The sequence below is a fragment of the Protopterus annectens genome, chromosome 4.part0 (assembly GCF_019279795.1).
Source record: "Protopterus annectens isolate FY-2018-M chromosome 4.part0, PAN1.0, whole genome shotgun sequence".
NCBI lineage: Eukaryota > Metazoa > Chordata > Ceratodontiformes > Protopteridae > Protopterus > Protopterus annectens.
In genome coordinates this window covers 783,216,502-783,232,473 of record NC_056733.1, presented here as the reverse complement: position 1 = coordinate 783,232,473, position 15,972 = coordinate 783,216,502, and the positions used below count along the sequence as shown (strand labels likewise).

Below are 15,972 nucleotides of genomic sequence, written 5' to 3'. Positions count from 1 at the left end.
AGTAGACCTTTTAGGGCTGGGGTCTTTTTGGGATGATAGAGGATTTGGTGGGCTGTTGTGAGTTGGTTAAAGGTTAATAGGTTTGGTAATTCTAGCCAGGATAGTTGTTTGAGGGGTTGGCAATGGTGGGTTCTGTAGGTACAGTCCATGTCAAATTTTGCTACTTTGTTATAGCAGATGGTTTGTTTAGGTCACCTTTGTTTAGATTGATTAGAACTGTGGAGAGTAGGTGGGTTCTTGGGATGGCGGCTTTACTGTTGAGGGTTAAGTAATTTCTGCATATAAAGAGGGTGCCTAGTGTTTTGGGGAACTTTTGTGATGGCTTGAGCTACATGTTTGTCGTATTTCAGATTGTGATTTATGATTACTCCTAGTACTTCAATTTGTGTGACTGGTGTGATAGGGGTATTGTTGGAGGAGGTTATTTTAAATAGTGGAATTGGGTCAGTAGCCTTAGAGGGGTGGAATAGCATTGTGTTTGGGTGGAGAATCAGTTGTGAGTTGGATAGCCAGTTTTCTGTAGCTGTAAAACATTCTTGGCTTGGGTGGTTTGTTATAGTAGTTGGAGTGAAGGGACAGAGCAGATTAGGGTCGAATCGTCGGCATATTGGACCAAGTTGGCATGGTGAAGAGAAGGAGGTCCTAAGATGGATCCTTTTGAACACCTAAGTTTACAGGGAGAGGGGGATAGGGAGTTGTCCCATTTTACAGCTTGTTAACGGTTTGAGAGATAATCTTTGAACCATGATATTGTGGAGTTGTGGAGTTTGATTTCAGAGAGTATGGTTAGTAGTCTGGAGTGAGAGACAGTGTTATATCCATTGGAGAGATCCAAAAAGATGGCAGAGATGAGATTACCTTTGTTCTGCTGTTGATTTATGGTATTGGTGAAGCTGATGAGGGTGGTGTTGGTACTGTGGTTGGGGCGGAATCCGTGTTGTGTTTCAGCCAGGAGATTATTAGTTAGCAAATTGTTTAGTATTTGGGAATGTGCACATCTCTCGAGGGTTTTAGACAGGGAAGATAATATGGCAGTTGGACGGTAGTTTGATAGTTCAGTTGAATTTCCACCTTTGTGTATTGGTATTTTATGAGAGATTTTTCCAGAGGGTTGGAATGTGGTGTTCAGAGACTGACCTGTTTATTAATATGGAGAACAGGGTATGAGATGGTTTTGGCTGCAATTTTGAGGTATTCTGCAGGGAGTCTATCAGCTGCTAGGGTAGTGGGTTTTAGTTTTGTCAGGTAATATATAAATGTTGGTTGGGACTGGTTGAAAGGAGAAGTAGATGTTCTTTGTGTTTCACTGTTGCAGTCATCACATTTGGGTTATCCCTGCCAGGGTAGCCCTCGGCCAGCCCGAATACCAGAAGCTTAGTATTTCTGCTTCGGTTGCTGTCGCTTCAGGATTGCCATCAGTAGTATAAAGTAAGGCAGCCAATGCCATTGCATCAGTCTTTCTTGCCGAGGAGCCCGAAGCAGAAGCAGTTCGCACGAGATCCGGTCGGCCACTACCTGAGTTTCGTCTTCCAAACTGAAGCTGAAGTCTTCTAAAGCTAAGTACCCCATTGGGGGATCCTTTTTTTTTGCTCTAACCGATGTCAGAAAAGGTTAACAATTGTATCACCTGTGGAAAGCAAATACCACACCGAGACTTTCATTCTTACTGCGTCACTTGCTTAGGCCCAGACCACGACATCCCTCACTGTCACTTTTCTGCTTTGTTTAACGCCAGAACTATACATTGTCGGGTCCTTATTGTAGCTAGATATTTTTGCTCTTAGTCCTCAAATTGTGATATGGCTTTGGTAAACCATCCGATAGCAGATCTTCTGAAAAAACATAAGGATAAAGACAGAGACAGACTGCACATGTCCAAACCTACCAACGACGCTTCCATTAAGCTAGTCATCAGTTCTCCGGTCCTCAGTGAGGCGCTTTCGCAGCCACTGATGCCCACTTCTGTGGATTCACAGGCTGCAACCGAAACCCATTCTGAGTCCGGTATGCTGCAAAACTCTTCTTCAACTAAGGATCCTGCGGTTGTCTCTACCTTGGATGGGACAGAGCCGCTGAGCAGGCACCATCTTCCAAGGAAGTACTTCATACTACCGATTCTCGACACAAACTGATGACTTCTTTCGCATCTACCGTTCTTTCAAAAACTTCCAAGTTTCTAAGGCCCAGGGTACAAACCATGCCCAAGAAACCGACGACCCAATCTCAGACACCTGCTTCCTTGCCTTAGTCTCAAATGCTTAAAATGGTGGAAGACCTTATAATGCTGATCAGGGGAAACCTAGCTACCCCTTCCAAAAGAAAAAGAGATCTGTCCCCAGTAGTTTTATCTGAACAGGAGTCTGATGACTCTGATGCATCTGAATATGAAGACATACAACCCCTGTCTGCTTATGAGGATTCTGATGCAGAGGAATCCATTCCTTTAGCCTCTCCACCAGAGGACTTTTCTTTTGGGGAAACCCTTCATACCTTAAGGGAACATTTCCAAAGGGAATGTCAGGACTACCCGCAGTCTAAAAAGAGACTCAGAGAATTTTTAGATCTTCCACAGGACAGACCCCTGGCCATTCCCCCAGTCCTGGATGTTGTGGACGATGGTTTCCTGGAATCCAGCTTGACTCCTGACACCCTCCCTTCTGCTCCCAGGAAACCTGACAGGTATTACAGAGTCCCTGACTCACAAAAATTTATTTTCAAAAATCCTACTGCTGACCCTGAGGTTATTTCTCAAGGGTCTAAAGGAATTAAAGCAACTTCTGCTAAGAATCCCACCATCTCAGGTAGGGATTGCCGAGCACTAGACAGATGGGGTAAAAAATTATACACCTCTGCTACTCTTGCTATCAGAGCACTAAATTGTCAGTTCCATATGCTGAAATTTCAGCAACATACCATAGAACTCCTCAAACAAAAAATATCATCCTTTCCTGCTTGTGCGGAAAATAAAGAGTTACAAGAGTTAATGCACTCTGCAAGTCAAGTAACTAAGCACACCTTACACTGTGGTTTTGACACCCTAGAAGCTTCTTGAAGGGCAACAGTCACCGGTTCTGTCTTTAAAAGGCATGCTTGGCTTAAGGAACAGCCCTTGCCAGACCATGCCAAATCTAAATCTAAATTTTTGGATGCACCCTTGCACAAAGACAACTTATTTGGCACCAAGGCAGAGGAGGTCTTAAAAAAGATAGAAGAAAAAGCTAAATCTATGCAGACATTTAAGGATTTCCTGCAGGTCCAGCCACCCAAGTTCAGTAGGCATTGTCCCTCTAAGCACTGGTCCTTTCCTGCCCCCTCCAGGTCAGTTCAGCCCTGACCCCGGGGAAGCAGACCCCCCCAGACAGCAGCCACAGGGAATGCAGAGATCAAAGCAATGGAGTTCCTCCACTTCAAAACCAGGGAGTGCAAAGCCACCTCCTCATGGTAAGAACTCACAATGACTCTCCACTTCCATCCCCTCCCTCTGCCCACCTGCACTTACCCCTAGGAGGAAAACTCTCCTTCCAAGCAAGCACCTGGGCCACCATAACCAACGACTGCTGGGTACTCAAAATAGTGTCCCAAGGATACACATTTTCTTTCCACACTCTTCCAACCCCAGAAGGGTTCCCAGATCTACCTCCAAACCAGTGGGCAGAGGCCAGAAAGGAAGTCCTTTCCCTGCTCTCTGTGAGGGCAGTGGAGCACGTTCCTGCAGAACAGATAGGCCAAGATTTCTACTCCAGACTTTTTCTGGTATCCAGAAAAGAGGGCACCTGGTGTCCCATCCTCGATCTATCCATTCTAAACACCTTCCTAGTGATACCAAAATTCAGAATGCTCACCCTCCTTTAACTACTACCTATGCTCTCCAAGAATGCTTGGCTAGCCACCCTAAACCTAAAAGAGGCCTACCTCTACATCCCAATCAGGGAATCATGCAAGAAATATCTACATTTCAGGGCAGGATCTCTGCACTTTCAGTTCTTTGCACTTCCCTTTGGCATATCTGCTGCTCCCAGAGTTTTCACCAAATGTCTGGCTCCCGCCATTGCTTTTTGCAGACAAAGAAATATGCAAATTTACCCATACTTAGACGACTGCCTAATTCAGGCAGATAGTCAGGAACAGTTGCTCAAGCACCTGGCCTTTGTAAAGTCCCTACTGACCTCCCTAGGGTACACTATCAATGAAAAGAAATCCAAACTAGTGCCCACCCAAAGGATTATATTCCTGGGAGCCAGCCTCGGACACAGCATCCCAGATGGCATTCCTTACACCAGAAAAGCAAACTTACCTGACAGCCTATTTCTCTCAGCTAGCCACCAGACCCCAGTTATCCCCAAGGAAAATCCTGCAAGCTCTGGGGTTCATGGCATCTTGCTTTCTACTCATTCCATATGCAAGACTGCATATGAGGAAACTTCAGTGGTACCTAAAAAGCCTTTGGTGTCAACACTCTCAAGACCTGGAAACTCTTATACCAATGATACCTTGCTTAAGGACAGATTTTCTTTGGTGGGCAGCAGCATACTCCCACAACAAGGGACTACCTTTCTCACCACCCCCTTCCACTCAGATCCTCACCACAGATGCATCATACTATGCTTGGGGTCCATACCTGGATAGCAGGTGCATACAGGGCCAGTGGAGCCCACAGCAAATACACCTATACATCAACCAAAAAGAGATGTTCGTTGTCCAGCATGCATTGACAACTTTCTGGCCCCTTCTCTCCCCATGGGCTCTCCTGATCAAAGCAGACAACACCACTGTGATGTGGTATATCAACAAGCAGGGAGGGACTCGCTCCTACCCTCTATGCAGGCTCGCCATGACCCTTTGGCACACAGCCTCAGCCATTCAACTACACTTGTTAGCACAATTCCTGCCAGGCTCTCTAAACTCTCTGGCAGACAGCTTAAACAGAAATCTTCTGGACCCACATGAGTGGCAGCTAGACCAAAGAACCTTCATCCTAATAACTCAGAAATGGGGCACCCCAAAGATCGACTTCTTTGCTTCCCACTCCAACCATCAGCTCAACAAGTTCTGCACCAGGGAGCCTCTCTGCAGGGCCTGGAAAGTGGATGCCCTATCCTTCCCCTGGGTCAACCTCTCGGTCTATGCATTTCCCCCACTACCTCTCATTACCAGGGTGCTGCTCAAAATAAGGGAGGAAAAACCAAGGACAATTCTGATTGCTCCAGACTAGCCTTGCCAGCACTGGTACCCACTGCTGCGCAGCCTGCCCCCACGGCCACCATGGCATCTCCCTCAGACCCCAGCCCTCCTGACCCAGAGGGAAGGAGAATTCATACATCCCCAATTGCGGACCCTCAGTTTGGCAGCCTGGCTTATTCCCTGACCACTGATCAAGCTGCCAATCTCAGTAAACAGGTTCTAGATGTTATATGTGAGGCTAGATACCCTAACACTAGAAAGTCTTATGCTGACAAATGGAAAAGGTTCTGCACCTGTATACAAGCTAAGGGAGCCGATACGGCACAGCCCTCCCTACCTCTCATCCTGGATTACCTAGCTGACCTGCTACACAGTGGTCTCTCCTTTTCCTTTAGTCAAATTCATGCCTGTGCTGTCTCTGCTCATTTCAACACTGAGCACCCACTTTTCTCACACCCTCTCATCAAACAGTTCCTAAGAGGGGCTAGCAGCTTGAGGTCACCCAGATGAGCACCTACCCCAGCTTGGGACCTAAACTTTGTGTTGGAAAAGCTCACCCTGCCCCCCTTTGAACCAGCATCTTCAGCAGAGTTAAAGTTTCTCTCCTGGAAGACAGCCTTGCTTCTGGACATTCTGGCCATCACTTCAGCCAGAAGAGTATCCGAGCTACAAGCACTCATGGCTGTAGAGCACTTCATCATCTTCCATGCTGACAGGGTGACCCTCAGGACTAACCCATTCTTCATGCCCAAAGTGGTGGTCCAGTGTGGCTCTCAACCAATCCATTCATTTGCCCACCTTTTCCCTAACCCACAAAACAAGGTGGAAAGGATCCTGCACTTCTAGATGTGCACAGACAGCTTAGATTCTATCTAGACAGGACTAAATCATTCAGAAAGGCTGATCAATTGCTAGTTAGCTTTGCTGCAGGGGCAGAGGGCAAAGCCATATCCAAACAAATCATTTCCAAATGGATAGCACACTGCAAAACATGTGATGGAAATGGGAACACAGCATACATTTAAGTTTTTGGTGATGTTGAGAGTGTATATAGGCAATAGTGGGGTGCCATTAGGAATATAGTAGAAACTAAGGAATTAGAGTGGATAATAAGGATGAGGGCTACAATGGGCAGGGATTAAATGATACAATTTCTATCCAGCCCATTTTATCCAATAGACCGCTTAGAAGGTGACCAATTTTGTTATAAACATCAAAGTATTATTTATATTGTTAAGGTTGCACATGTGTTTTTTTTTTGTTATATGTATACAGTTTTTATATAATACTTAGTTATATAAATGTTAATATTAGTATACATACATTTTTAGAATGAGTAATTTAAAATGTGTCAGTAATAGTGCTATTGCTTTAAATATAGTTATGTGCTTAATTGAGGATGCTTGTGCATTGGTTGTAATTAGTTTAAAATAGAGGCAGTTGGATGGATGTATTGTCTGATGAAGCAGCTTTGAGGCTGTAAAAGTGCTAACCTGGTTTTTATCTTCTGTGCAATAAATGTTATGATCGATTTGACTGTGGTCTGGTACCTTCTTCTTTTTTGGATATTGCTGACAGTTTGTGGAGAAGGACCATTTACCTACACCACTTGTATTTTGTTTTTTGTTTATATTACTAATAAAGCTTGCATATTAATTAACACTTGTATTCTTGATGACGGTCTTCACTGTTGGCTGATTACCTCTGTATTTGGATCAGTACCTTGATAAACACATTGCTTAGCCACTTAATTTTCTGTAAAGCCCTTGAAAGAGAGCAGCAGATTGTTTATTAAATTATGATCTAAGAGTGAAGAACAACCGCACTGTTATGTACAGAAAAAAAAGATAACATGAATTATTCTTTCTGTAGATTACAGTGGAGCGCCATTGTTGAAGTAATAGTGTGTGCATCTGTGTTGGGTTAGCACACCAGCAGCTTTTTTGTAAGTGATATCCCAAAAGAAAAGACCATCTTAGAGTCTTACATTGTCTGGTAGCATGGAACCAAAAGGAAACTTGAGAAAAACTTTTTTTTTTTTTTTTTTTTAAAAGCTAAAATTCAGAGCAGTAAGAAATAAATTCTATTTTTAAAGAAAAATGCTAAATTTGCTCTGATTCGGAAGGATAGAATTAAATTATCCTTAGATAATGCTTCAGCATTCAAGTAGAGAGACTTATTTGAAAGTTTGATTCTGAAAGTGAGGTGAGTACATTGTATTGTACTGTTAGTTGAGTTTTAGGATTCTAGAATAGCCATTTTCATTATATATGGCAGTCCATTTGAACGGCACAGTTGTTTAGATTTGCATGTACACTTCTGGATTTCCAAATTTAATAATATTCTCATAGATAATCTTCTTTTTCATTAGGATGATGTTGACAGATCATATTTTGCCATTTTTGATGGCCATGGTGGGGTCGATGCTGCTATTTATGCTGCAACACATCTTCATGTGAATGTCAAACGACGTAATGAAATTACCCAGAATCCTATTGATGCCTTGAAGGAGTCCTTTGAGCAAACAGATACAATGTTTCTACAGAAGGCCAAAAGAGAGGTAGGACAAACATGTACTGCTAATATGACAGTACTAACGTGTTTCCTTACATTTCTGAAGCTGTGCCGCCAGAATGATTGTTTTGCCTTCTATTGGAAATTACTTGTAGATGAAAATGCTATGTGCATACATGTGTGTGTCTGTACATGGAAGCAGGACTTGGTTAAACACAGCTAACATTCATTCTGTAGTTAACAATATAACATTGTAATGTAATGTACTGTTTAGTCTTGGTAATGTATCTCTGCATTTGTAAGAGAGCTGGCATCTTTACCCTCTATAAAATTTCCTGCGGGCACATTGTGGTGTCTGGTATACTATATGTATTGCACAGCCTGAAAGTAAATGTTAAAGTTGCTGGCTAAATGCAGTGTATATCTGTATTATCTGAGTACTTACAATCATTAAATCTTATATGATGTTAAAAGGGATCACTAGTAAGTAATTTCATCCTTGAGAAAAAAAAATGCATCTGCAGCTGCCAGGAAATATTTTCAGGCGAGTCATCTAAAAATGGAAGCTGTGAATTCAAAAATATAATTTACTAATCTGGCTTCCTGGTTGAGAGGAACTTAGCCCTTACTGCAACCCAGGCAACCTGGGTTCCTATAGCAACTCCAGACAGGGAGGGAAAGGAATAAAGGTACATAAGCCACTTGCCCTGTTGGAGTGGGATAGATGGGGGTTGCAAGTACTCAGGGGCACACTTGGTGGTGCAGTTTTCCTGGTGCAGCCAAAAAAGACCTCCACCTCTGCTCCTAGATTGGGCAGAACTCCCCTTGCAGAAGTGGAAATTTGTCTTTGCATGGCTTCCCTGACACTTAGTTACGTTTGCACAGCTAGGGATGGGAAAGAAAAGAAAGAAAGAATACAAACTGCCCCTAGTGGTCTTTCCTGATCAACCGTGGCCCCAATGAAAGGGAATGAATGCGCCAGTTGGCCTGGAAGAGAACAGTGGTTGATAGGTTAATAAGGTGAAAAAAATTGATTTACCCCTTCCAAGAAGACTAATAAAGGTACAATGTGCTATGTTTCTACTTGTAACTGGGAGGAAGTCCTGAAAGTTTGTAGTGTTTCTGATTTCATAGGATCATAGGATGTTACTAGGCTATTGGCCCCGAGGTCTTTATAAGCCTAGCCAGGAGTTTAGCCCATGTTTAGACAAGTCAGCACCCAGAGCCCTTGTCTAGCAGGGACACAGGTGGAATCCCAGGAGTGTATTTTCTGTTTCCCATCTAGTTATATAGGATAATAGGAGGCTACTATGAAATAATCAGCCCTGCCAAGTTTCGAACCCAGAGTGCTGGCTCTGCAATCACAGCAATGTACCACTACACCATCTGAGCTGTGTCATCAGAAAAAAAGAATATTTGTTTAATAACATAGATGTTTTAGGTAATATGTATTAGGCTAATGACTACTGGGACATTATTAAACCTAGCCATGCATCCCAAATTTCTGACAAATTCTGATACCCTTTGTAGTGTAAGCAGAGGCTTGGGAGATTAACCATTTTAAGCAGAGGCCTAGAAGATGCAACATTTACAGGTTGCTTGTGTCCATTAGAGACATAGGTGCCAAACCAGGGTAAGTTTCCTGTTTCCTATCCAGTTGTCCAAGTTTCACTTGAATTGGGTTAGGGAGGAACCCTGCCTCACATGGATGGGGAGCATGTTCCAGAGAAGGGGTTGTTTCTAGCATATATACTTGTCTGTCCAGTAGGCTCTATTTATATCACAGGCAAAGTTTAAGTCTTTAGAGTGGGTAGTTCTAGTGCTGTTTGTTTTTCAAATATCCAGAAGGTCCATTAGAGTGAAGTCTGACAGTGCCTAGTATGGCATGCATATATCTTCCCTCAACAGACTGTGGGAGACAACACAGGGATAGGTCTTTGAGGCAATCTGCATAGCACGTTATTTACACCCCATATTCTTATAAAGAGGGACCTCTGTGGATGTTGAAGTTGCTGGATGTGCCTGGATAAGTACATACCAATGAGAGGTCTGATGAGTGCCAAATAGAATGGAACAGTGACCTCCTTGGACCTAGATGCCACACCTTTGTTTTTAAGTTGCCCAACATAGAATGGTTTCCTCACTGCTGTAGACACGTGATGGTCAAAGGTTATATTACTGCCTGCATGGTTTCCTCTACGTGTTACATTTGTCTAATATTTCCTTTTTGTTTTTCATGATGGCACAAGGCCCATCTGAATGTGATTTTATATATATATATATATATATATATATATATATATATATATATATATATATATATTTATATATATATATATATATATATTTATATATTTTTATATATATATATATATATATATATATAACAATTAAAAACAAAACACATCCCATTCCACAAACCACACAACACACAGCACACCACCAACCTCAACAAACACACTAAAAACCTTACCCCCCTCTAAGGTCCGTCACTCATACCACCTTATCTACCGCCTCCTACTCACTTAACCCTTCACCCTACCTACTTCTCCCTAACCCCTAAACCCACTTAACCCTAACTCATCCCCCCCCCCTCCCCTAACCCTAACTCCCTAACCCACCCTATAATTAACCCTAACCCAATAACCTAACCCTACTTAACCCCCAGTCAATCCCCTTCCTGGCCCCCCTCGCACACCCACTTTCCACTACAGCCCTTCCCCCAGCCACTACCCGCTCGTGGATCTAATTTAACGCATGTCATTCTCGTGTCTCGTCGTCGTTCTGCCACTTCTGCCACTCGCGATACGTCTGTCCCCTTCGATCTCGGTCTTCTCTCTTCGAATTCGATCTTCTGGAGCTCCGTGTCCGGCTTCGTCGGTAAGCTCATATATATATATATATATTTATATATTTATATATATATATATATATATATATATTTTTATATATATATATATATATATATATATATATATTTATATATGTATATGTTACCCAGTTAAATGCCTGTAAATTTGATTATTTATATAATTCATTAATATGAGACAAAACTACATGTTGTTTCACAAATGATCACACAAGAGTCAGATTATTGAGAAACCCAGATTCAGTGTTAAGTGGCAGCTGTAATTGTGGTGAGGGCAAAGAAGGCAGGTGCCCTGAGTGCAAGCTGTTTGGGGGGGGTGATCGACAGGTGCAGACAGGACATGAGTGCTGTACCAGCATTAATTTCTAAAGCCACAAGCATATTTATTTATTTTTGTTTATTTTCCTATTTGTTTACCAGGCAAACAAGATGATGTATTAATTAAGCAATTAACTGTGATTATTCAATTATGGTTGGTATAAAAGGGAGTGTTTATTTATTACTTTTTGTGTGCTCAAAGAAGGCTGATGTTGCCGAGGCGCTAAGCCACATTAAATTTGTTTGGTGGAGAATTCGTGTTGTTTTTTGGTATCTTTTACCTCTGGACTTTTGCTGGTTGTTTTTAAGATGATCAGTTGACCCTTTTTAGTCATGACTTGAGTATATCTACTTAGTCTGACACGTGTAAAGTACATGTGCAAGTGATTAAAGAACATGTAAGGAAATAACATTGTCAAGTTGCATAAAGTTGGTGTAGTTAGTATCAAATATACACTCTATATGCATGGAAGTTGGTAAATACAGTTATACAGATATTCACCTTAATGTACCTACCTATGAACCTATATGACTGGATGGGTAATAGGAAATTCACCCCGGGGATCATTTCTGTGGTTCTGCTTGACAGGGGCACAGGAAAATAATTTTCTTGGGTGGTGAAAGCCATGGTACCTTTTTGGCTAGGCTTGTATAGACCCTAGGGCCAATAGCCTAGTACCTATGAACCTATATATATATATATATATATATATATATATATATATATATGTATATATATATATATGTATATATATATATATATATATATATATGTATAGGTTCATAGGTGTGTACTAGGCTAATGGCCCTGGGGCCTTTACAAGCCTAGTCATAGGCTTACCCTGGCATAATGCCACCTGACCATAGTTCCCAGTGTCTCTGTTGAGTAGAGCCACTGGAGTGATCCTCAGGGTGAACTTTCTATTTCCCATCCATTCATCAAGATTTCTCTTGAAGAGGGTCAGCGAGGTGCTCTGCTTGACATGTATGGGAAGTCTGTTCCATAGCATGGGCAGTCTCTGGGTTATGAACCTGTTCCTCCAGCATATTCTGTTAATTGTGGTAATGAGGTTGAGGTCTCTGGAGTGTGTGGTGCAGAAGGATTGGGATTTCTTTAGATGTAGCATTTCTAACAGAGCTGGGTCAGACATGGCTTTGTAAGTCAAGCAGAGATTGCCTCTAAGTAGGTGATTTCAGACAGAGAATAGTTGGAGTTTTGTGAGTCTGTCCATATAGGAAAAGTGTTTAAGGCCTAGGATCCTCTTTGTGAGGTATTTTTGCAGCCTTTCCAGTTATTGCACGTGTCTAGTGTGGTACATGCCAAATGGGGCATTGTACTCAATGACTGGCCTAATGAGGGAAGAGTAGAGGGAGACAATGACCTCTTTCTTCCTGGATACAACACCCTTAGTAATGAGATGTGCCACATAGAAGAACTTTCTGACCACAGTGGCAATTTGGTGATCAAAAGAGAGGTTGTTGTCAACCTGCATTCCCAGATGTCTTATAACGCATTCTGTGTTCAGTGGACTCCCATCAGTGTGGTAATTCATGGGAACCGGGTTTTTCCCAAAGGGGATGATGACACATTTTCTGACATTGAGCTTAAGGCCATGGTTCTGGCACCAGTCGTTGGTCTCAGTGAGGCCATTCTGTAGGATGTCAACATCACTTGAGGAGTTAATAATAGCTCCCAACTTTAGAACCAAAAAACCACACGAACTAGTTAAAACAAAAAGGCAAGAGAAGCAAACCACCAAGTCCAAGTTCTGTACCAATGCGATCCAAACACTGAAATAGTCCAGATACCAAACAAAGTAGAGCAACGAAACTTTTGCAAAGTAAACGTAATAGCTCCCAACTTGCAATCATCTGTGAACCTTGTCAGCCAGAGTCCCTTTGTGTTGGCCTGGACGTCAGAGAAGTAGATACCAAACAGGAGAGGACCCGGGACCAAACCCTGTGGGACTCCACTTGTGACTAGTTGGCAGTCTGACTTGGAGTCAGCTACTTTCACACTGTGAGCCAGTTTGCAAACCACCTAGTGATATAGGGGTTGATGCCCAGTTTAGTGAGTTTTTCTGTGATTTCTGAGTGGAGAATGGTATCAAAAGCCTTGGCCATGTCAAGGTAGGGTGTATGAACCAACTTGCCTTCATCCACAGCTCTGATGACTGACTCAAGGAAGTTGACCAAGTTGAGCAGGCATGATCTACCCTTCACAAAACCAAACTGTGTGGGATCCAGAGTTTGGAGATTCCCTATATCCTTGTTTATTAGGTCCATGATGATGCATTCCATAGCTTTGCATATCAGACTTGTCAAGCTAATGGGGCGGTTGTTCCCAGGGTCTGTAGTCACTCCTTCTTTGTGGAGAGGGAAGACTGTAGCAGTGGGCCATTTGGTAGGGACAAAGCCTGAGGTAAGGCTGTGATTGAACAGGGCACACAGATGAGGTGCCAGTTCACTCTGTAGTTCAGGTAGAACACAACCAAGGATATTGTCAGGTCCCGTAGAAGCTGTATTCTTGGCCTTGGACAGTGCTGTTTTAACCTGTGCAGCAGTAACACTGGGTGCCTGGCAGTCTACTGGTATTGTGATTGGTCCTTTGGGGGAGAAGGGGTAAAGTTGGCACGGAATCTGTCGGCCAGTATACTGGCAATATCTCTTGGCTCGGTATAGGAGGTACCATTGTGCAGTAGCTCAGAGCAAATCTGGGTATTGCTGTGGAGATTCTTTACATAACTATAGAAGGCCTTGTGGTTGTCTTTACTATCTGCTGCAATTCTGTTTTCATAGTTAGCTTTAGAGGATTTGATGAGGTATCTCAACTTTTTGTTGAGGCTGATAAGGGAGTTTTTCCAGTTTGGGACTTCACCTTGTTCTGCATCAGTTTCCTCCTTCTGTTGTAGAGTTTGTTTATGGCAGGGGACCACCATATTGGCTTCCTTTTTTTGGAGGAGAGTGTCTTGGATGATGTTCTTCATGTTTCACTGTTGCAGTCATCACATTTGGGTTATCTGCCTGCAGATAGCCCTCAGTTGGCCTGAATACCAGAGTCTTGGGATTTCTGTGTCGGATGCTGTCACTTCTTCCATGACCTCAAGACGTCATGGGTATAAAATATGCAGCCGACACCATTACTTCAGCTTTTCTTCCCGTGCAGTGTCCAAAGCAGAAGCAGTTGGCAAGTGCCGGTCGGGCACCTCCTGAAATTTTCATTTTTCGAGTTTCAGGCCTGAAGTCTTCTAAAAGATAAGTACCCCGCTGGAGATCCTTTTTTGTTGCTCTAACTGATGTCAGAAAAAGTTAATAATTGATTGTCTTGCCTGTGGAAAGCAAATACCTCACAGAGATTTTCATTCTTACTGCGTCACCTGTTTAGGCCCAGACCACGATGTTCCTCGCTGTCGGTTTTGTGCCTTGTTCAACGCCCAAACTATTCGTCAGGCTATTTTTGTTGCTAAATTCTTTCGCTCTCATTCTCCGTATTCTGAAACCGACATCTTCGTTTTTGACTAAAACTGCCGAGTTTCTCAGGCCCAGAGTTCGCACTATGCCTAAAAACCGATGACCAAAGCATATGCTCAAGCTCCCATGCCACAGAAACAAATTCTTAAAATGGCTGAAGACCTTATAAATTTAATTAGGGGAAGCCACCCTTCCCCTTCTATAAGACAAAGGATTGAATTTCCTTCTGATCCTACAGACCGTGAGTCCGATGACTCTGATCCGGCTGATTACCAGGACATTCCTTTATCTTCCTGTGAAGATTCAGATGTAGAGGATTCCATCCCCTCTGGCTCCCTTCTGGAGGACTTTTCTTTTGGTGAAACCTTGCATACCTTAAGAGAGCATTTCCGCTGGGAACGCCAGGACTACCCACAGTCCAAAAAAGACTCAGAGAATTTTTAGTCTTGCCTCAGCACAGGCCTCTAGCTATACCCCCTCTTCTGGAAATTGTAGATGATGTCTTCTTGGAATCCAGCCTTAACCCTGATACTTTGTCTCTAGTGGCCAGGAATCCTGACAGGTACTACAGAGCACCTGACTCCCATAAGCTTCTCTTTAAGAATCCTACTGCGGATCCACAGACCATTTCCCAGGGACCTAAAAGTATTAAGGCTACAACATCCAAAAGCCCTACCCCTTCGGACAGGGACTCTAGGGCTTTAGACAGATGGGGTAACAGGATGTACACCTCTGCTACTCTTGCCATCAGGGCTTTAAATTGCCAGTTTCATATGTTAAAGTATCAGCAACATATTATGGAGCTAATTAAACAGAAAATCATGTTGATTCCTGATTGTGCAGAACATAAAGATTTAGAAGCATTAATGCATTCTGCTAACCAAGTTGGAAAACATACTTTGCAATGTGATTTTGATGCCTTAGAAGCATCTTGCAGGGCTTCTGTCACTGGGTCTGTTCTTAGAAGGCATGCTTGGCTTAAGGAACATAACTTGCTAGACTATGTCAAAGCAAAATTACTAGATGCACCATTAAATCAAGAACGCCTGTTTGGCAGTAAAGCAGAAGTCGTCCTCAAAAAGGTGGAGGAAAAAGCTAAATCTATGCAAACTGTTAAGTATTTCTTACAGGTACAGCCACCTAGATTCAGTAGGCATTGGCCTTTTAAAGTCTGGTCCTTTCCAGTCCCTCCCAGTCCTTCTCAGTTCTAACCCAGGGGCAGCAGGCCACCATGATTACAGTCTCAGGGTATGCACAGATCTAAGCAATGGAGTGCTCCCACCTCTAAAACAGGGAGTAGTAAGCCACCTTCCTATTGTAAAAATCTAACAATGATTTATCCTTAACTCTTCCAAGCCTTCCCCAAGTACTTGCACCCTTAGGAGGAAAACTTGCCCTACATGCAAAAAACTGGGAGTACATCACCCAGGACAGATGGGTCTTGAACATTGTATCCCAGGGATACAGATTCTACTTCCACTCACTGCCAACTCCAAGCGGATGGCCAGTCCTCCTCCCAAACCACTGGGCAGAGGCCCAAAAGCAAGTACTTTCTCTTCTCAGTATCAAGGCTATTCAACCTGTCCCAGCAGAGCATAGGGGACAAGGTTTTTACTCCA

General features: G+C 42.9%; 1 protein-coding gene across 2 annotated transcripts in view; it reads left to right on the top strand.

Annotated features, from left to right (window-relative positions):
* The window catches only part of PPM1F (protein phosphatase, Mg2+/Mn2+ dependent 1F), a 504,486-nt gene that overhangs the window by 375,235 nt on the left and 113,279 nt on the right, over positions 1-15,972 (top strand). For both annotated transcript variants that reach the window (XM_044068735.1, XM_044068736.1), the window contains exon 5: positions 7,553-7,741. In XM_044068735.1, the coding sequence (XP_043924670.1) occupies positions 7,553-7,741 (189 nt within the window). The remainder of the gene's footprint in view (positions 1-7,552; positions 7,742-15,972) is intronic.